This window comes from Myotis lucifugus, unplaced genomic scaffold (assembly GCF_000147115.1).
Source record: "Myotis lucifugus unplaced genomic scaffold, Myoluc2.0 scaffold_11, whole genome shotgun sequence".
In the NCBI taxonomy this organism is placed as follows: Eukaryota; Metazoa; Chordata; class Mammalia; order Chiroptera; family Vespertilionidae; genus Myotis; species Myotis lucifugus.
This window is the reverse complement of record NW_005871059.1, coordinates 12890655-12914383: the sequence shown is the minus strand read 5'-3', so window position 1 is coordinate 12914383 and position 23729 is coordinate 12890655. Positions and strand designations below refer to the sequence as shown.

General features: G+C 37.2%; 1 protein-coding gene and 1 pseudogene across 20 annotated transcripts in view; one reads left to right on the top strand and one right to left on the bottom strand.

The window, feature by feature from the left end:
* AHI1 (Abelson helper integration site 1) overlaps positions 1-23729 on the bottom strand; it is a 215986-nt gene that overhangs the window by 76813 nt on the left and 115444 nt on the right. For 14 of the 20 annotated variants that reach the window (XM_023750222.1, XM_023750218.1, XM_023750231.1 and 11 more), the window contains 2 exons: positions 14100-14262; positions 10768-10868 (listed from right to left, as the gene is read on the bottom strand). In XM_023750222.1, coding sequence (XP_023605990.1) covers positions 10768-10868; positions 14100-14262 — 264 coding nt within the window. Of the gene's footprint in view, positions 1-8795; positions 8826-10767; positions 10869-14099; positions 14263-23729 lie in introns of those variants that run through there. The other 6 variants (XM_023750233.1, XM_023750237.1, XM_023750227.1 and 3 more) reach the window with 5 other exon arrangements.
* On the top strand, positions 18270-18547 carry LOC102432166 (annotated as a pseudogene).

Below are 23729 nucleotides of genomic sequence, written 5' to 3'. Positions count from 1 at the left end.
TCCAATCTAAATGATTCCTTATTCCTCATCATCTCAGTATGTGTACATGTGTGTCTGTTTGTCTTATCATCCATCCATCTATCTACCTACCTATTTATATTAGTTTACACAAAATTGTTTGACCATGTGGCTTTTAAATTTGTACTTCAGGTGCCTTCTTCACAGGTTTATATCCACCATGTATATCTAAGCACAAACCATTTTGTTTTATAATATTTATAACGTACACACTTAGCAGCTATAACAGATTAAATAATTATACACGGGATTTGTGGTAACTACAAAAGTTGCCATAAAAAAACCTTATTCCTGCCTGTGAGTTTAAGGACGGGGTAATATGTAGCCTTCCCGATCTCGGAGGAATGCTTTCCCACAGTTATCCTGGGAATGAGGCGGCTTTCTAGTCAGCGACTCTGAAGCTGGCATGGCAGACTGGAGAGCATGTTTCACAAGGGGATGCCGGTCTTTGGAGATACAGTCTACGTATCTCCTCTGTGTAAGGTACACCAATGTGTAAGAGGCTGCTGCTTAAGCACACCCATAGTAATGGGGAAGCAGAAATAGGGGTAAAAGAAAAGACTCAAGTACAACAAAGCTCAGTAAAACAGTGATAAAAGCAAACCTGTTGTACTATGTTGAATGAGATCTTTTATGGTATGTGTGGATAAAAGAGACACTTAAGTAAAAAAGGTTCTTCTCTTTTTATGTCAACTAAAGGAGAATGATATTAAAACTAGAGGCCATTATGACACTGTCATTGTGACTGCTAAGTAATAACAAGAACATTAGCATACAGTTCATTTTCAATGGCCTATGGGAAGAGTAGCTTAATTTATCAAGCAAAGGAAATAAATGGTAGTCAAGAGCTATCTAAATTTAATTAAGAGATATTTTTATATAAGCTCTTCAGGTTGAGCCTCACACAGCTGGCTGGATACATCTCTACATAAATCTGTTGTTTTAAAGGAGGGCAGTCTATAGCTGCAATACAAATATTTACATATTTGCCAGTAATGAAAAACATGAAAGCAAAATTTCATGAAAAGGATCTTAAAATAAGGAAAATTTTTATTTAAAGGAAAAACATACATCCACACACAATATTATATACTTTTAAAAAAATAAAATAGAACAGTTCTCAATGGTGTGTGTGTGTGTGTACGAGAGAGAGAGAGAGAGAGAGAGAGAGAGAGAGAGAGAGATTCTGAAAATTTGGCAATGTCTGGGGGACACTTTTCATTATTATAATTGGAGGGTGTTAGTGTTTCTGGCACCTAATGGGTAGAGGCAGGGATGCTGCTAAACATCCTAAAATGCACATTCCCCCCAAACAAAGAATTATCTAGCCCCAAATGCCAATAGTGCCAAGGTTGAGAAACCCTGCAGTGCTTGATGGAACAAGAGGGCAGCAGATTAGGGTGTCCAAGAACTTCTGAAAAAAGGTCATGCTGATTGTGGAGTCAGAAGACAGGGTGACTGATAAGCATCAATTCTGCCACTATCTAAAACAGTAGTTCTCAACCTTCCTAATGCCGCGACCCTTTAATACAGTTCCTCATGTTGTGGTGACTCCCAACCATAAAATTATTTTCATTGCTACTTCATAACTGTAATTTTGCTACTGTTAGGAATCGTAATGTAAACATCTGATATGCAGGATGTATTTTCATTGTTACAAATTGAACTTAATTAAAGCATAGTGATTAATCACAAAAACAATATGTAATTATATATGTATTTCCCAATGGTCTTAGGCGACCCCTGTGAAAGGGTCGTTCGACCCCCAACGGGGTCGCGACCCACAGGTTGAGAACCACTGATCTAAAAGGACAATTTACAACTAGGAATGATTGGTTGGAAGCTCTCCCAATAACATCTTTCACATTTTAGATCTGTGATAGATTGTGAGAGGATATTATTCATATTTAAGTTAACCTTTGAAAATACAATCACGAAAAGCAAACACTATCATTTTATCAAACAACCCTTACTGTCAGAAGGGTAGTACTGGGCCAAGTAGAACATTGGTTTGATGTAGCACAACATTACTTATTTTATACTTTTTGTACATCATTATTCAAAGAATAAAATCTATACTTGACTTCTCAGAAGAAACGTCCTACAAATACTTTTCAGTGGTTTATTGGAACAATTATGAACTCTTTATTGAGAATTTATATTATTCTCTAAACTGAGTTTTTATGGAAAGTCTGTATAAGAAAATTAGAGGCTGGACTCAGAGCTTCAAATCAGCTGAATAATCAGTGGGTTGCTAAAATTGAAAACAATTTCTCCCTTTTATTTTGTAAAAATATTAAGTAACTGAAGTTAGAAAGACATCAAGGAAATGATACATACCTAGTTTTGGGATGGAGACTGAAGAGGTATTCTCTCACAGTCCATTTATTTCAGAACCACCGGCAGTAATCTAGCTCCTACCCCCAGGTTAGGTAAATTGAAAAGACAAGCAGCCTGGGAGGGGGGTTATTCAGTTTGTTGAGGGTAATGAGGTTCTGAAAACTTGGAGGGGAATTGCCCAAAGTAGCAAGGAAACTGAGGGAAGAGACAAAGCAGGGGCGGAAGTACACATGCCAAATACAATGGCCAATGCAAAGGTATAAAGAAGAGAATGAGTAGCAGAATTGGTCCCCAGACCTTTAAGAAAGTCAAGACCTAATGAGTTCCTTTCAGGGAAAGAGAGATTGTGAAGGCTTTTAAAGTTTGAGTAACATGGCCAGTGAGGCTCAATATTTGAGCATCAACTCATGAACCCGGAGGTCACGGTTCGATTCCCCATCAGGGCACATGCCTGGGTTGCGACCTTGGTCCCCAGGAGGGGGTGTGTAGGAGGCAGCTGACTGATGTTGATGGTTCTCTCTCATTGATGTTTCTCTCTCTCTCCTTCTCTCTGAAATCAATAATTTTTTTTAAAAAAGTTCCTCTGTGTAGAGCAGTAAGAGACTATACTGTTGCGATCTCTGGTGTGAGGTGACTCACACTGGCTTTGCTGTCACATCACTGGAGTCCTGCACACTTTCTTTGTGGGACAAATATTTTTCAAACGTAAATGACATTTTTTGAAATCAATATTTTTTCCTCAAAATATTTATGTTATTGAAACAAATTATGGGGGGAAAGAAATACATACCAGTGTTGCCTATACTGAGACTCTTCATGGGTACAAATAAATTCTTTAGTTTTACTTATATGATTTTGATTTTGTTCTCTTTGGATAAAGAAAAAACATTCAATTATTCCTGAAATTTAAAAGCAAATCCAAGCATATATTAATTTTATCTATTTAATATATCATATAACTGTATTTTCTTTGATAAACAAAATTACTAAACTAAAAAAGATATAAATTGATACAGGAAGGAGGCAATACTAATTATGATTGCATTTTCAATGATTCAGTGTACATTAACTAACTTCTAAGTATTTGGAAGAACTATTTTGCCATACCAAAAAAAACCACTGTCTACTATAAATTTGTTGTTGGATTTAACACAGTAATAAAATCATATTACTCCTCTGGTTAAAAATAATTTAGATGAACTCCTGGTACAAGGAACAGTAGATGGAAAAAACATTTTTTCCTATATGAAGTGATTTTTTAAGATAGTGAAATATAACACAATTAATCCAGGTTTTAAAAACTGTCTACTTTTGAGATGAAGAGGGCAAATGAAAATTAGATATTTTGTGAACACATACATGCTTACTGTTTTTCTGAGATGTTGACAGAATTGCCAATGTAAAATTTTGTGTGGGTGTGTTTGGCTGGAAGCAAAACCACCATTGTTATCTGATCCTTTTGGGTTCTTTCCTCTTGTTCTGTACTAGACAAAAAAGCAGCTGGCCCTTAATAAGTGGAATATGCACGTTGGTTTAGGAACCAGCTCTCTTTTGAATTGATCCAGCCTGCTCTCACTGACTACATGCTAAATAAAAAACTGAAAATAATTAAAACTCTTGCCACATGAAGAGATGAGTTATAATGGATATCTTTATAATTCCCTTAGAATAGCAAAACTAATAACTATTATTCATTTAGTGAGTTTTTAGATAGACATAAGCAAAAATATCATATCAATTTCTCCACATTCACATATATAATCCTGTGCATAATTATTACTATATGTCTGGTATTAAAAAAACATGACTTGTTTTTTGTCAATGTTTAAACATTTATAGAAGATAGAGGGTAATTTTCTACTTGGGTTTTTAAAAAATATGTTTTTATTGATTTTAGAGAGAGGAAGGGAGAGGGAGAGAGAAACATCAATCGGCTGCCTCTTGCATGTCCCTACCAGAAACTGGGGCAACGCAGGCATGTGCCCTGACTGGGAACTGAACTGGTGACCTCTCCGTGCATGGGATCACACTTGATCAATTGAGCCACATTGCCAGGGCTGGGTTTTGTTTTTATAACAATAAAAAAAGGAAACCAAGTGTTTTCAGAAATTAAAAAAACACCTGGGCATTTTAGGAATAAAAAAAAGAAAATTGGCCATTTTAGTATTTAAAACTGTTAAACAGAATTGTCTGTGCTAATAAGAAAAGATATCCAAGATATATTATGAAAGGTAATCATCAGAATATTAAGTATGATTCTAGTTTCATCAAAACATAGACATGAATAAAGACATGTATATTTACATGTGCAGAGAACATTTTAAACAGGAAATGCAAGTTACAGTGGATGAATTTTAGGACAGAGTTTTATTTTTTATTTACAGTATTCTTTATTGGTTGAATTTTTAAAACTATGTGCATATATTACTTTAATAGAGCAACCTAAAATAATTATATTTTAAAAAAGGAATTTAACAACTTCCCTCCCCAATAAATGAAGGATATAGGTATAGCAAATGATATAGGATAGCAAAAAGTAAAAAGCCTAAAAAAATGTCCTCCTCAAAAAACCAACAAAAAAAACCCACAAAGTTGTTAGCATGATATATATATTTTAAGCTATCCTCCCAGATAGCACAGATAGTCTTCCTCCTATTAGCTCCAAATTTACAGCACAGTGTGATAAAAATGTTCTGGAATGAGTTTGAGGACAAGTCTACTCTCATGTCCCTGTGGTAGAGATAGTGACTGATTCGTTTGGGGATTCTCTAGCCTATGGTGGAGAATCACTAACTCAAGCCTGTCCCCTCCCCCTGCAGTGGGAGAGCGAATGCTTCCATCACCCACTAACATTTCAATGAACCAGATGAAATGTTGGAAGGGACCTGGCACATTTAGCAACAGAACAGGTGTGTTCCACTTGGAAGAACTTAATAAGATCCAGCAGCTGCCAAGCTATTAAAAGGTATAATTTTACTGCTCATTCTGTAGTTTGAACAGAAATAATTTAAAAAGAAAACAATTCAGGAGGCTTCTTTCCTTTTTTCCTTAAAAGGTATAAAGACTAAAATTCTAAAGATGTCCACATGAAGAAGGGTACAATGAAACAAGCATAACACAGGGATGTAAAAAACCAATGTTACACAAAACGTGGCTAGCTGTCCAGGTGACAGCTGTCGGTGACTCGGTGGTGGAGGGAACAGGGCTGGCCTGAGAACATGGGGCCAAGCTGCTAATTAGGAGTGGTGTTTGGAATGTGACTCTTACAACCCTCTTGGATCTCGATTTCCTCATCTATAAAATGAAGGGAGTTGACTAGAATCACTGGGGATGATCTTTCAGTTCCTTCTATGTCACCAGTTTTCTAATTCTATGAACTTAGGACCCTCCTCCACTTCTAGTCACTTTTCAGAGACAACTTTTCATGTTCTTCTTTTTGTAAAACATATCTTATATATGATAATAAAAATAAAACTTACATATGAAATTAAACATCTGACAGAATTTGTGGTAGGTTTATAAGGCAGGATCTTGATAAGATCAAACCATATAAATTCTGATAAAGAAACTAAACTGAAGACATGCAACTGTGCCAGGTGCTGAGGAAGCCCAGTTACACATTTCTCAAGGGCTGGCTGTTTGCGTCATCACTCAGAGCGTACCTGAGGCATTTTGAATACCTGGAACAACATTACCAGTTCTCAGGACTTCTTTTTACATAAGTGTAGGTCATTCTTTATACTTTTCCCCACAGGGAAATAAAACATTGTCAAACTATACAAGTGGTAAATTCCTAAGAGGAAAATATATGTAGGAGTCTATTATAATGCATGGATTCAGACAAAGCAGACCAAATCAACAAAAGCAATTATGTATCTTAAATGTTAAAGTCCAATCTGAGTTCCATCTCCTCCATGATAACCTTTCTACGCCCTTGTCCAAATGGATTCCTATCTCTGCAACTCCCTTGCATTAGCTGTTTTATGTTTTTCAATGTTTTACTTTGAGATCTATTAGAATTAGGGTTTGGTAGCAGTTGGTTAGCCTGAAGCACTCCTCAAGGGTCAAGAAGAATTAGTCTGCAGTGATATGGATATAAAGGTGTATTTTAAGCATGAAGATCAGTCTGCGAGAGGAAAAGGCACACAATACTATGATGCAGTGAGTTCTAAGTAGAGGACTGGCATAGGCAGTGAGAACTGGGAGTCTTGGAAGCAAGTGAGAGGTCTCTATCATGGTAACACAGGAGCACCAGGAAGAGAAAGGGCAGTGCCAACTTCACAGGCAGCCAGTAAGAGTTCCTTATATCTCCTCTGGCTGAGTCAGAATTAGTTCAAGGCTATTGGCCAGGAACACACAGAGGTGGGGGTTAGGTGACCCCAATGTCAAAGATCAGCATGATACAGCATCAGGGATACTGGTAAGCCACTGCAATGAAGACTGTATCTATAACCCTAGCTGGTCTGGCTCAGCAGACAGAGCTTTGAACTGTGGACCGAAAGATCCTGGGTTCGATTCTGGTCAAGGGCACGTACGTCAGTTGCAGGCTCCTCCCTGGCTGGGTCCTGGTTGGGCATATGCAGGAGGCAACCAATTGATGTGTCTCTCTCACATCGATGTTTCTCTCTGTCTTTCCCTCTCTCTTCCACTCTCCCTAAAAATCAATGGAAAAATATCCTTGTGTGAGGATTAACAAAACAAACAAACAAACAAACAAACAAAAGACTGTATCTATCATAGCCTCTCACGCAGTTCCTGACATAGACTACAAATATCATTAGCTGTCTTGATGACTATGCCAATGTTATAAATATTTTGAAAATTGATATTATCATCTTCCTAAATCCTTAAATCTGGTGAATTCCAAACAGTGGATAATATTACACATGTAGCATTTGACCATAGTCAAATTCCTTGCCAATCCTTTCAACATGTATCCCAGGCTGTCAGAGGCAACCATCACCATATATCCTTGCTGTATGTGAAACTGGCTTTTTATTGAGAAACTATTTTTCTTTCAGTTCCGTACAGGATAGGCTGTTCATTCTCACATAATCCAACCATGAACCACAGGGACTTGGAGTTAGCACTGGCCTCTTAGCTCTCTGTTGCTGATTGCAGGCTATTATACATTCAAAGCACTTCACACCTGGCCATAATATCCTCTATCTTTGAAGCTGTTACCCTCAGACATTGTGATTGTGGTCACTCTAATAATGGTTATCAATGTTGGCTGCACATTAAAATAACCTGGAAAGCTTTTGAAATCCACCCAGACCAATTAAACCGATTTGTGGGTGTGGGGACAAGCACCAGCATTTTTATTTTATTTTATTTCTTAGGCGATTTCAATGTAAAACCAAAGTTGAGACATCTGCTCTACCACAAGAATTAAGGACTTCAACTATTGGTTCACCCCAACTCTTGCAATCATTCTGGAATTTTAATATCAAAGAGAAAATCTATGCAACACTTGGTCTTCATTCCTTGGGCAGGTCCTTCAATCTGACTTCAACTCTTACATTCAACTCCATGAATTTATCATAACCTTGAGCTGCTTAACATCTGAAATACTAATTAAGCAAGTTTCTTGATTTACAGGCCATAGTTCCAGGTAAACACCTTTCTGCATGACACTATGCCTCCACCTGGGCATGGGTAGTTTATGGCAACCTTGCAGAGAACCCTGCTTTCTAAGTTGGCTAGTCTCCTGATTCCACATCCTTTCCAATCTGGCTGATCTTCCATAATGTGTGAATTCAGCGACTCTCTACCCAATGATATCAAGTCTCTAATTCTCTTGGCCTCTATCACACCCACAACTCCAATTATATATCAAACCAGATTTGTCTTCTCCACTCCTATGTCCTAGATGTGGAGCACTACTGAAGAAAACCATCCAACTACATAAAATTATGTTCCCTACATTTTCATGGTATTCAAACAGCAGCTCTCAGAACTACTCAGAAATCTCTTTATATGTCCCAAATGATCTCCTGCTCCTACTGTCCTCAAGGTATTCTAACAGTCACTATTCTTCTTCCTACCTCACACCTTTTGCCCTCACATTTGAAGTGAACCTTCATTTCTGTTTTTGAGAACAAAAAGACATTCTTAATTTCTAGACTCCCACTTTATTAACTTATCTGCATCCTCATTCATATTTATCTGTCTCAGAGAGGTGCTGCTCTAAGGCAATATTAATCTATCAACCAGTCTTTCCAATAAAAACCTCCTGCTTTCTCCAAGATCCATGTGTGCTTTCTTTATCTACCTTGAACCCGATCATGTCCATTGGCTTTGTCTTCTTAGAACATAATTGTATGTGTCACTCCAATATTTAAAAAGTCATTTCTGGAACGGGGTCTCCCTCCAGTCACTGCTTGACTTCTTTTAAGTGAAGCTCTGGGAAGACTTCCATGTGTTCTCTTGCTGAGTCCACATTCTACTCTTCAATCCGTGTCATACTATTGATATGCAGAGGTGTCAAGGTCCTTTTCATTATCAAATGCTTAGACAACCTGTGATTGGCCATTTCTCATACTACTGAATATATACTCTCCTTGAACCTCTCTTCTCTCTGGCTTCCATGGCACTTTTTTTTCCTGGATCTTTCCTTCCCCTTTGACTATTATTTCTTAATCTTCTCTTCCTTTGCTTGTCCCTTAAATACTAGAGTTCAATTGGAATTCTGTCCTTAGATTTTTCTCTTAGAAGTCTACAGTGTCTATTCTATCTCCTCATTATGAGCTTCAACTCTATTGATGCAATACAATGAATACACTAGCTCCTTCCCCGTTTTATTTTGAAGCCCTACCTTCTCTCAAATTCCAGTTCTGAATTTCTGGCTCCTTAGTGAATATTTGCACCTGGGAGCACTATAAAGACTATTAACAAATCAAGATATCTAAAACTGAACTCATTACATCCTACTCCCTACCATTCCTTGTTTCTATCTCCCCAGATCTTCCTTATTCTGTTATTATTTCTGTGGTACCACTATCCATTTACTCAGCACAATTCTTAGATTCCAATATCACTAATCACATCCAATTACAAAATCCTGTGAATAATACCCTTCCCTTCTATCTCCACTAGCTCAGGCTTTTATACTTTATTTTGAACTTACTTTCTTGTCCCAGGTCTTAGCTACCTCTAATTCAATCACCATGCTGCCACTAGAATATTTTTAACATGCATATCTGTATATGACACTTCCTGGATTCCCTTCTCCAGGGGCTCCCCTTTGCCTGAAGAATACAATCTAAGCATCTTAGCAGAGTACACTGGGCTCCTGCATTTCTTCTGTCCTTCTCTCCATTTGGCCCTATACTCCAGAAAACAATCATACTTTATCACACCTTACTCAAGTTGTTCCCTCTGCTGGAATGCTTTTTCTAAGATCATCTACGTAGCACATACTTTTCATCCTATTAGCCTCAGCTCAAGCATGACCTCCTCGGGGAACTCTTCCTGGACTCCCCAGGCAGAGTTAGAGGGTGTCTTGCTGTGTGTTCTCAATACACTGTGCACATATCTTCACTATAGTTCCTACCATATTCTGTTGCAATTGTCTACTTGTAGGTATCTCACCCACCAGCCTCAAGGGCAAGTGCTTTGTCTACTCAATCTTGTTTCAGTGAGGACTAATGCTCAGCATAGAAATAAGCACTCAATAAATATAGGCTGAATGACTAATGATACATGATAGGTTCAATTGTTTAAAAACTCTATACCCTACTACTTCATGTTATTAAGAAGTGAAGTTATTCCATCTAAAGCAAAAGCTAATGTCACAGAATAAAATAAGTTCAATAAGTAAAATATGTGATATGGCACACTGCTTATTAAACTTTGCACCAAAGTATTACTAGTATCAGAAGAATACTGACTGAGGGATTTGAAGGCCTAAGCTAAAAAACATGAAATTTTTCTGGCTGATAATATATCCATACTCATTTTAATCTGAAAATATTTTAAATTTCTAGCAAGTAAAAGGAATGCTCCAGGAAGATAGGACATCTTTATTCTGTGGGCCCCAATGACCTTTAGCACACATGTGTACCTCTCAGGTGGGGCTAATAACAGGGTTAGAATCGTCATTACAGAAACAAATATAGGATGGAAATAGCATCACACTTGAGGTCACAAGTTCTACTCTGGATCCTTGTCCCATTACTGGGACTGTGTCTTGAGGTCTACTTTAATCTCTGAGCCTCCTCAGTTTCCTTATCTAGAAAATGGCTACAGTAATATTTGCCTTACATATTTCATAATATTGGTGCCAATATTAAAAGAAATAATAATGTAATCAATAAAGGATATAAGCATGAAAAATAAAGTAATATTTTATCCAGAGAGAGTGAAAATCAAAACACATATGCTATACATTTTCTTGAAAACATTTACCTTTTGAGAAGATAAAGAAGGTTTTTCCATTTTGGCTTTTTCCTTGGGGGTTAAAGGAGGGGATCGTTCCTTAATCTCTGGAGGCAGTTCTCGGTACAGTGCTGGAATTGAAAAAGAAATTCAGGCAATCAAATTGAGAAGCATTATTTCATGGGGGAAAAAACAACAGTGGGGGCAGATAGAAAGCCAAAGAATTGGGTGTAAAAATAAGCTACCTGACACTGTTAAGGCGACTGGAAATCTTACACATTAATTATCAAAAAAACATAACTTATAATTGTAAAGTTTTGATAAGCAGGATTTCAGAAATGTAGAAGGTATCATTTTCACTTACTATGTGGTCATGCAGATGCTTATTTCATTTTATCTTAATATATATTAATCAGGAACCTGCTATATGCAAAGTACTGATGGAGGATACACCAAGATGATCAAAACAGTCTTTGCTCTCAAGGAGCATAAAATCTGGTCAGAGACATAAGTTCACAAGGAACTGTAATATAAAATAGAATGTGACATTACTTAAAAGAGAGAGAATAACAAAGACAAACTCTGATGTGGAGATGGGAGATGCTTAATGGAAGAAACAGTAGGTGTGTCAGATTCTGAAGAATGGGTAGGATTTTGTCAGGTAGATGTGTGGAAAAAGGGTAATTTGGGAAGATAGTATGAAATAGATAAGCATGGGGCAAGGACTATACACAATACTGAATCTATTCAGAATGCTGAATCTGAAGTTCTTATAATGTAAAATTATAATCTACATACTCTAGTTAGTCTACACATAGTGCAGAATCTAAAAAGTCAGGTGGGAATTTTAAAGGGCTAAAAAGAAAATCTATCTTGGTTAAATGACTTGAACAACTTTGAATTGAGAGAAATTGTTCAAATACACCTAATCAAAATTCTAAGATTATGAGCTGTATTAACTAGCTTTGTGTATGGGTTGATTCATTATTGGCTTTCTTCATCTCTTATTGGAAAAGATATGATTAAGGAAAGCTGATCATGCTTTTCTTCCAGTGGCTTAAGGTACAAAGAGAGGAAATCTTTATAAAATGGGATACCAATGTCTTCTATTGTAGTTCTTTAGAGGACCTGGCTCTTAATTTAACAGTCGGTGCAGATTCTATTCAGATATGTACTTCCTTAGATCATTGCTTTGTATATTTGGCTTTGGATAAAGATAAAGGACGTCTACTATTTTTAGAGTGAAATATGCTGTTGACTAATTTTTTCTCTAATGTTAAAACAGTCTCTCTGCATCTGTTAAGATTTTTTAAAATTCAGGTAAAAAGTAGGATAAAAGGAGAAAAAAAAAAGTCCCTAGTGAAGTGAGAATTCAATTATATTCTCAGGTATATGAGGATTTGTTCTGTTTGTTCTGGCATTTACAAGGCTTCTCCCACAGCAATAACTAATGCCAAAATAAAATATCAATTATTTTGGGATATAATAAGGAATTATGACAGTTGAAGAATAGTCACTACAAGTGACCATTAACTTCTGTACATATCCACTAATCATCATTACAGTATGCTTCAGAAGTCTCACTTGGGATATAATGGAAGAGAAATTTATTGGATTTTTTACCCACTGTAATCAAATATCTATAACCTCTCCAGAATTGGAAGCCTAAGAGGTTATTTCTGCAAACTAATTAGATTATAAAGTTAAAGCACCTAATACCATCCTGCCTGGAAATACATAATCTTTTTACATTGTCAAGTATAAAACAATTATGCTTTCATTTGTATCTGGATTAACAATGAATTGTAATATCTAGTTAAAATGATGGATATACTCCAGAATGACTTTGATTGTATAGGTAGCTCTTGATTTAAAAGGCAGAAGCTGAATTCCAGGTATTGACCATGTGAGAAGGAGAGGAAAGAAACCTGGATATTTGAGACAATCTGGAAGTTAGAAGTGCAGATTTTTTGGGAGATGACTGGGTATTAACTTGTCCTAAAATTTCTTCCACATTGCCTGATGTTTTTTCTCCATTATGCATCTTCTTTTAAACATAAAACTATACCTGCAATAGAGTTTAAGAGCTATAAGTTATTTACTGCTCAAGGAAAGAGAATTAAAACAATGGCACAGAGGAACTATAGACTTTTGTTGTGTGAGAGAGAAGTGGGTGATTTTTGAGACATTGGGAACTTTTGAGGGGAGGAGTTTGCTGAAAGCAGCAGATAAGCTGAGGAAGGAAGCTGCAATGAGACTGGGAGCCCTTGAGAGACTGGCCAGGGGAGCACTGGGAAATACCAGGGTGCAGACAACGTGGTAGAAAGTGCCAAAGAGAAAATATTTTATCTGGGCTTATGCCAGCGCCCAGTACTCAGGGAAGGAAGGAGTTCTTCCTATGCCATCTCCTTTGCTCTCAAAAATTCAGAACTTAGTTTAGGAATCAACAGTACTTTTGCTCAGCCATTGTTTGGGTTAAATGGGGTTTCACAGACTAGCCTGAAAAGCAGCTATTATCTATAATAATTACTTCTTTGCAGAAGCAAAAGACTGAATAATTATTCAAAACAGAGTAATCTCTAGGCTTCCTATACTACATTTTAAATCATAACTAAATGATCTTAGTATTTTTGGAAAAAAACTTAGAGATGACAGAGTTCAATTTCCTCACTTTATAGGAGGAAACTGAGGCACATCGATAATAGCTGTGGAGGAGCTAGGATTAGAAATCCGTTTCCCTGACCCCTGAGCATTGTTTTTCCTACCACATGAGAAGTTAACTGCTGATAAAAGGATTCTTCTGAAGAAGCATTACTGTATTTCTCCCCTTCCTTCTAGTCCTTCTTCGCAAGCTCTCTGCTTTCTATTTTCATCTCTCACTTTCAGAAACTATATTTAGAATTCTTTCTCCAGCTCCTTTCTTTTCCCTTTCACAAATGAGGGCTTAATTTTCTTCAGAATGAAACAACCTACTGTAGGTAGGTAATAGGTAACAGCCTGTGGTATATAAAGTAAAAGAATGGAAATTGGGGGATTAGAGGTTCTTAAAGTCAACTGAGTCACTGTGGCAAGAGAAGACCTGACATAATTGTGCTTGAAGGGCTTGAAGCAGGTACAGGGAAAAGGGGCTGAAGAAGAAGGTTGTAGGAAGATGGGCAGGTCCCCTGGGATGAATGTAATAGCTTTCTGGTGTACTAGTGCCTTCCCTTTTATTTCTTTTGCATCATGAAAATGAAAAGCAATACCCACTGGTAAACATATGCAAAAGTTACAAAGACAGTAAATTAAAGGGTACAACATGATAAAATCTTGTATATCAGTTATACCATACTAGTAAACCAGGAAGGGAGCATAAAACTTACTTTCACTAGCCACATGATTAGCTGGAAAATAACCTTCCTGTCCCTTTCCTAGGCTGCCATACCACCAGTCTTCATTATCTTTGTAAAACACTCGGATAATGTCTCCGCGATGGATGGTTAGTTCATCTGATCGATTCGCTGTGTAGTCATAAAGAGCCACTACCTAAGAGAGAGATAAGACCACCACAGCTTTATCACAACTGTACCACAGAGAAAACCCCCAACATTCACTTCCTCTTGCAGAAGAGCAGCTGAAACCAAAGCAGTACTTTGGTAAGTCTGAGGCGGTCTCAAGGTTTGCTAATGGGATCAAGGGTGGTGGGAACACAGCAGGAGAGGCAAGATAAAAGACTGTGGGATTGAGAAATGGTTAAGAGCATTCAATACACTAAGATTAGCTTCAAAATAGCAGATGTTAATTTTTTTAAAATAAATTACTTGTGAAGCAAATTAAAAAAAAGGTCACACAACATTCACTTTCTTAGAATTGTTTTATGCTACCTTTAGTTCCCATTCTCTGTGCTAAGCAGATGCATCTGGGGAAAAAAATCCTTCAGAATGTCAACAATTTTACAAAAAGGAAAGCTCAATGGAACAACCCAATTACATAACTTCATCGTGATCACTTGTATATTGTTAACGTCTCTTTTTGAGATATATTTCTCTACAAACATATGCTTCTGATATTTTATATCAACAATCTAAATCTTCTGATTGCCTTTTAAAATCTCTGATAAGCTCATTTTCACCAGATAGAAATTTAAGAGGAAAAGCCTTTCTATGAGAATCCTCTTCTCTGTGTTGTTACATTAGTCACTATATTTGATTTTTCCTCCCTTTGGAAAAACCCAAATCAAAATGAATGACTACAATGGCATTTACAAATCCCTTATAGCAATTATAAGAAGGAAGCAGACATCAACCCATTTTAGATGTGATACATTGTATAAAGTGGCACATAATATGAAGAATAAACTACTTCTACTTTTTTTCTGTTTAAATGGGATTTGAAAATTTATAGGTTATACAATAATATAGGCAATAAAAATATTATATAATCCTTGCATTTAGGCAGAATACTGACTCATTTACTTAAGTATTTACTGAATTCCTAATGAGCCTGGTACCGTGCTAGTGGCCAAATATACAGTAATAAATAAGATAATTTCTGGAAGAAATTACAATTAGGCTTTGCAGAAAAATAAAGTATAATCAACGAAGAGCCAGGTGAAGAGATCAAAAGTGCATCTCAGGCCTGACTTGCTTGAGTCCAGAAAAGAGAAACCAAAAATAGTTCAATATGATGGGAGCCGGGGAGTAAAGGTAAGAGCCCAGAAAGGTGGGGGAAGTTGAGGCTACAGAAGAAAGAAGTGGCCAGATCACACATGCTGAGAGATCAGAAGCCTCATAATACGGGCGACAGGAAGACAGAACAGTTTTAAGCAGAGGATTCTAGAATAGTTTACAAGACACTCTGCGGTACCCTTTAATTTATGATGAAGCATTTGTGAACACATTAACCAGGAGATTTTGTTTTATTAATCCTCACCCAAAGATATCCCCCCACCCCCGAATTGATTTTTAGAGAGAGTGGGAGGAGGAGAGACAGAGAGAGAGAAACATGGATGTGAGAGACACATTGATTGGCTGCCTCCTGCACACACACTAATCAGGGTCAGGGATCAAGCCTGCAACCGAGGTGTGCCCTTGAAACCCACAACCCTTCAGTCCATGGGACAATGCTCTAACCCAGCCATGGGCAAACTACGGCCCGCGGGCCGGATCCGGCCCGTTTGAAATGAATAAAACTAAAAAAAAAAAAGACCGTACCCTTTTATGTAATGATGTTTACTTTGACTTTATATTAGTTCACACAAACACTCCATCCATGCTTTTGTTCCGGCCCTCCGGTCCAGTTTAAGAACCCATTGTGGCCCTCGAGTCAAAAAGTTTGCCCACCCCTGCTCTAACCACTGAGTCAAAACAGCTAGGGCAACCAGGAGATTTTAATGGGTAAATCTGGAATTAACTATTGTCACTATATTGTATAAGGGCAGTAATGACACTTTAATTCAAATGGTACAAATGCAATTCCTATTGTATTGCTTAGCACAGTCTCTAACTTACAACATACTATGCAGGATATTGTTTAAAGATTACAAATCTTTTATACCTTTTCGTATATTGATGCCCAGTTACTTATGTAAAAGTGGAACTTTTAATTTTTCCCTTTGTTCTTTCTTCTCCAAATCTCTTCTCCTTTATTCTCCTAGCTGTGCTATCATAGAAGAGGAAAGCAAATTAAAATGTTTCGAGTGCCAGCCATGTTCTATGTACCATGCTAGTTGCTTATGTAAGTTATCTCACTCAACCTTTATGACAATCCTGGCAGGGTATACATTCCTATTTCAATTTTATAAATGAGAAATTTGATGTACAGAGAAATTTAATTTCTTGCCTAAAGTCAAGTAAACTAGTAAGTTGTAGAATCGGGACTTAAAGTGAGTTTTTTCCAAAACGAAACACATGTATAGGCCTTGTTTATCTAGAATCAAACAGGGGGAAGAAGCAAAAGAGAGGGAAAAATGAGGAACAGGAAATCTTACTCACTCATGAAAGATAAGACATATTTTTGGGTAGCAGTACTTAAGTAGTCAGCTGTGCTGAGAAGATCAACTATCCTCGGTCACCTGAAGGCCCACTGTTTTCCTTTCATGATAAAATCCAGTATCCGAAAACTGGGGGTTTGTTCCTATTGTTCCTCTGCCTGGATTTAGTACACTGAGACAGCACGACTTTGATGACCTTAAGCAAGTATGAGGTCAATGTATGCTTATTTATTGGGAACCAGAGGTGGCTGCTGGGAAGGAGAGCAGGAGAGATCCAGCTTAGGCAACAGATTGTTTCAGGAAGTCCAACATCAGGCTTAAATGCTTGTGTGGCCTACTGACAATCTGGAACTCGTCCAACCAGCGTCAGAAAACTTTTCCTGATTGCCCACCAGGTTCTGTTGAAAAAAGAGACCTTTCAAAGGTACAGGGGTCCAAAAGACCTATGACTCTACAATTCAATTTTCCTATTAAAGTACCCACTGATTATCCTTGTTAAACAATCAAATGCAGCACACTAATTTCGCATGGCCCTTTAGTCCTTGGAAATATGTTCCATACTCTGTGTCCCTGCCATGGACTTAACTGTGTGACGCTCCTCCCCAAATTCATAAACTGAAGCCCTAGTCCCTAATGTTTCTGTATTAGGAGATAGGACCTTTAAGAAGGTAATTATGATTAAGTGAAGTTATATGGGTGGGGCCCTAATCCAATAGGACTGGTGTCCCTATAAAAAGAGGAAGAGGTACCAGGACCACACATGCACAGAAGAAAAGGCCACGTGAGAACACAGTGGGAGGCAGTAGTCAGCAAAATGAGGACAGAGGGCTCAGAAAAAACTAACCTTTCAGCCTCTACGACTGGGTCAAACACATTTCTGTTGTTTAAGTCCCCTATTCTATGGCATCTGGTTACGGCAGTCCTGGCACACTAACAGTCCCACAACCCGATGGTGTCAGATGAATCGCTCATTACTAGCACATGTTAGTCCTACCAGTGGGCAATGCCACACTCATATCCATTATAGGTTCCCAGCTTACATTTCTGTGTTCTCCACTATTACAATGCTACCTCCTGGTATAGAAATAAAGTCCTTGTCACCAAACTCCACAACCGACATCCAGGAAGGTGATAATTGGGAGGTTACATCCCCCAAAGGAACAGTCTTGAGAGCATGTCACCATCATACCATTCCTCACATTTAAGTGCAAACCTGCTATACAATGAGGAACCAGTGTGTTTCACATGCCGACAGTCCACATCTGGCAGTGCAGTTATGACCATTCTCACCACACTGACGGAAGCCACGTGGCTCCTGAGAATCTGCTTGTATTCTACTGTGTGTCTCATCTGAAGACCAATTAGTCTCTTCTGAGCATCACTGCACACATAGTAAGTTCTTTGCTTATTTTAATTTGGCAGTGGCTGCTGCATAAGTCATGTCTTCCCCATCTCCAACTAGATTTTGTTGTTATCTCACTGTTTTAGGGTAACTTAAAGCAACCCGTAAAAAATGTGGGAGACAGCAGACAGAATTGGAACCTCTTGCTTCAGCGTGATCATGCTTCTCTAGCATTACCTCAAGGAACAGAAAGACTGGGTCTCCACCCTGAGGAAGTCTGCCCCATAGGACAACAGACCTGCTTGGCCCATGCTGCTTGGTTCTCCCAAGACGACAAATACTCTCTGCACCGAATCATCATCAAGAAATGTTTTGAGGTGCTGATGACCCAGCAACCGTGCCCTGTCCTTAAATTTCATTTTTGTCCTGCTACCCCTCTGAGACTTTCTGAAACCAAGAACGTACCATTCCTTGCACACAGTAGTCTGGCATTGTAGGTATGACAGAATGTCTTTGGCAATATGTTACAGAAATCTTTCTGCAATAGAAGTTTAAAAACACAAGTTTATGTGCCCATGTTGGTAATGACAGGTCTGGGAAATGAGATGTTCCATAAAACCCACTTGATCAAATTTTGCCCACTCTTCACATATTTGAAACAGAGTTCCTTCTCTTTCTCAAAGCTTGCTGAGTTGCTTGGGCATAATCATGGTGGAAGTGCCATTATTTTAGACATACATTTTTCAGTCTTCATAGTAGTGCTTGCCAGATACTCTTTCTTGGTTTAACCAATCTGACAGGCTGTTATAAGCCATTTAAGGGAATTCCTCTTTGTAATGAATTACCTTCCGAGAGATTTTTTCATCATTACAGTTATCTCTGAAGAATTCTCAGTGGTTCTTGAAACTAATCTACTGAAGGAACATTAACCAGTATTGTTCAGCAGATGTTCCGTACATGTTTATCCATAATACAATCCAAAAATCAATATTCATAATGCCCCCAAGCCATTCAATAAGCTACGTTATGTTGAATAAACTCCTATGTTTGGTACTGTCTCCTCCAGCACTGCTTCAGGTGGGCCCATAATGGTTGGGGAACTCCCTGTAGCCAATGTGGCATCCGATCACACCACTTTCCCTCTGCTTTCTCCTTGCTTAATGTAATTTTAGGCGCTGGCCTCCGGAGCATGGAGAGGATAAATTTCTGTTTTAAGCCACACTGTTTGTGGTAAGTTGTTACAACAACCCTAGAAAACTAATATAAGTGAATTTTACTTTGGTGACTGCTGGACTTCCTTGTATTCCTTAAAAGAGTGTTGGACCTTTTTTTTGGCCTGTACTTACTTGAGATCATTTTGAACCTTTCCAGGTTTGTTTTTAAGTTTTGTTAGAGCAGACTTAGAAAGACTTTCCTCCAGGATTCAATAAACCCCATTTCCAGGATATAAATTATCCTCTTGATTATTCTACTTGATGCCCCATATATTAGGAGGTTTTTCCATTCTGGCTGTCAGGAATGTGAATTATTCCCATCCTGTTGTGCAGCCTACTACTTTTGAATGGTTCTTCCTTATGGAGTTTTATTCTATGCATATGCAGATCAGCACTCAGCCAAAGACTTGTTAGGTCACCACTAATGGTTATTGGCAGGATTATCAATCAACATAAGGTGAAACATCTTAGTAATTATTCTATGCCAGAAGCCTTGCTACAGTTCAATACACATTAACTGAAATGTGTACATTTTTTGTGTTCATGATAAATGTAATTATAACCTTATTACACTTTTGGCATCCTTTAAGAAAGTATATTAAGGTTCAATATAGAAGTATTTGTTACACTTAACTTGTGCTCAATAATAAAACATTTGTTCTTTTTTATCTCATATATTTACTCCTCAGGTATGGACCATCTCCTGAGCGCTTGAAGCAACCTTTGGTTTCGTGGTTGGCCCTCTGGGCATACTCGAATAGAAAGCAACTTACATATAAAAACAATTAATTGGAGCAAAAGGAGAAGATATTTCTTTGTGCAGATTACATAAAGACTATGCAGGAATGTGTATGGTCAAGCCAGCCAGTTCCATTTACAGCATGGTCTGTTACATAGATAGAACATGATGTGATTGGAGTTTTTTTAAACTATGAAACCCTTGAGAGATCGTGTACCTTCTGGTTGAGATAAAGTATTTATAATAGATTGTGGCTTCAGATTCTGTTTGCTGCTTTTTCGACATTTAGAAAACACTCTTAATGAATTCTATAGAATTCTGAGAACAGTCCTCGCCCCCCTCCCCTTCAAGTTTTAAATTACTTCATTATTTATAAAAGGTCTGGGTATAACTTGTAGCATTTCGTATGCTAGCCCAGAGAAGTAGACCATTTCCTTACCCAATAATGATGTTTCTCACACAATCAAACAACCATTTCTACATCTTGGTCCTATTTTTTCCTCTGTGCATTTCTTGAGAGTTAAAATGGTTTTGATAGCATCACCAAATACAATCTTCAGTCCCTTCTGGGTTAAAGCACAAAACAGCATGCTCCTATCTTGGAAATGTTTCTGTTCTTGTTCCACACATGTAAGTTTTTCTTTCATATCATTCAGTCTTGCTAAAGTTTCGGGGTCACCTCAGAGATCAATCTGAGTTGCTATTAATAAAAGAGTATATTTGGTACATATTCCTTAAATTCTGATACCTACTCCTTTTACATTGAGAAATGAGGCTAGCCTGACCACAGAGAAGCATAGGAAGACATCAGTCACTAGATGAGATAAAGATCTCATATGATTACAGTCTTCCTGTGTGATCATAATTTTCTTGTCCGGCGGTGACCCAGAGTCCCAGGAGGTACTGCTTGACTCCTAATGGTGATGCTGACTGTGTAGCAGTGGAAGAAGGTGGGCACTTACCCCCCTGGGAAGGCATCACTGGCATAGCTCATGAGTAGCTAGAGGATCACTGCGCATGGCAATGAGACATGCTGCTACTGGACAGCTTCTGGGCATAGTCTCCAGGCATGGTCCCAGCTCCCGCACCAGCTATGCCTACTCCTTGCCCCTCAGTAATTATTTAACAAGTGAAATAAAATGAGCTTCAAGAAAGTCTTATTTCTCAATAATGTCAATAAAGGAATATTTGGTCTTTACTATTAAAATAGAAAAATAGAGCAAATAAAAAAGTTACTAGAAAAACAAATTTAACAATAAATCCTGAGTTGTACAGAAGAACATTATTCAGTATCCCAATTACTCCTCTATTAGTGACACTGGGACTATATTTTATTTCATCAAAGGAATAAAGAAACATACAGCCCTATTTCTAGCATCATATGATAGAAATATATATAGTCTCTTATGATTATTTCTATGAATACTATGTATGACGACCCTACACATATTTATAAAAAAGAAACCAAGGTCCTGTAATTTTTAGTTGATCTTATCTGATAATAATAGATTAAGACAATAGAGATAAAGAAAGTAAATAATTGCACAGTTTATTGTCTCTGTACCAGAGAAACTATTTGTTCCTATCCTACTGTATAATGCCTTAAACACTTCATCAAACAAATATTTGAAAATATTTGATTCCAAATACCTTTTGGTAAAGTAAATATCAAGGTTAATGGAAAGAATACCAAACTAGGAATCAAGACAGTGAGTTTCCAGTTCTGTCTGGGCCTCCAAAACTAAAGTATATCACAGAACACTCAGACTGAATGTCTGTATACTAAGGGGAGTGAAGCATATGGTAATTTGGTACAAATTAGATCATACCAAGTACTCTAATAACTATCCCAAAAGAATAGCATTCATAAATTTTAAAGGAAATTTAACATTTTAACGTGGTGGATAATAGTGTGCTGTGTTATCTGTAATCATACATGAATCAGAAATGCTAGTTTGATTGCTGCAACACTACATAGGAAAACCTGTAGCAATAACTAAAACAGTAAGGACAAAGCATAATTCACCATGTGGAAACCCTTCTTTCTTCTTTGACAAATAGGAATGGCCTGACCTTTGGAGTTCACAAATAAGCTGCTCATTTTATATGGTGATTAATATCAATTAAAGCTTTTCTTACAGAAATCACAATTCACATATGATGTTATAGTGAGTTATTAGTGCTTCACGATGGCTCTACTGTGTATCTTTTTATTGCTTATTTCCTTAAAAAAAAACCAAGACAATGATGCAGATCTTTATAGACTAGACCAGGGGTCCTCAAACTACGGCCCGCGTGCCACATGCAAATACAAATATTGTATTTGTTCCCGTTTTGTTTTTTTACTTCAAAATAAGATATGTGCAGTGTGCATAGGAATTTGTTCATAGTTTTTTTTTAAACTATAGTCCGGCTCTCCAACGGTCTGAGGGACAGTGAACTGGCCCCCCGTTTAAAAAGTTTGAGGACCCCTGGACTAGGCTATATATTTGTTGTTGTTGTTGTTGTTATTAACAAAGAAAAACGATAGTGTACTTTAATTTTCTTTATTGGGAGGGTTAGTAAACAGAGGATTTTGATCATTGGTTTACATTAAAGTGAGGTTTCCAGACCACAAGTGACACATTACCTGGAAACTTGTTAGAAATGCAAATTCTTGGGTCCCATCCCAGACAAACTGAAATCATATAGTCTGAGTTGTAACAAGCTTTCCAGGTGATTCTGATACCTAAAGTTTAGTTAATACTTTACTTCAACATATTTTATAAAACATGTACACTATTTTTTGCATATATTAAGTGATGCAACTGAATGGGTAAGAAACAATTTAAAATATAAAGCCAAATCTTGTAACAAATTGTTACTGGCAAACTTAAAAAGTAAACCTGTTCCTCCTTTCCTATTAGTTTTACTTGCCTTTCTTAGTTTCCCTCTTGTCTCACGGAAATGCTGACCTGCTCTAGATTTGAGTAATTTAGCATCGACTTTGTCATTTTTTCAATGAGGTCATGTCAAACTGCAACCAGGAGTCATAGTAATCATTTTTTAGGTTTCCCTACAACCTCTTAAGGATTAGCAAAATTTTTAAAATAGAAAAACAAGCAAAATTTAAAAATTAAATGTTTATCCAGCAATAATTATTAGGTATCTATGGTATCTCAGCTACTCTTACAGGCTGGGAAGATAGTAGTGAACAATACAGACAAAAAAATATCTGCCCTCAGGGAGCTCCCATTTTATTGGATGTTTCATTGTTTTTGGTCTGGAGGCCCTTTTAAAAAAAGCGATACTTTAAGTATTTGTAGTAATTACTCTTTGGTTTCTCTACTGAAAAAAATATGTTGTTATTGATTTTAGAGAGAGAAAAACATCAATGTGAGAGAGAAACATGGACTGGTTGCCTTCCAAGTATGTGCGGTACACAGGACAATGCTCAACCAACTGAACCACTCTGGCTGGGTTGTTTTTCTACTTTTAAGTTGACAATGAATAGTAACAGGGTGCACACTAATATTGAATATTAAAATAATTTATAAAAAAAAGTGAATTCAAGTATTTGCAAATAACATTATTCATAATTTGTAGATACTCAGTTTTAGTAGTTATAAATTTTATACTTCATAGTTTAAAGCAATGATTTATAGAGATTGTGCAGAGAAATATATCCCTTATAATCAATGAAATATATATATATATATATATATATATATATATATATGTATATGC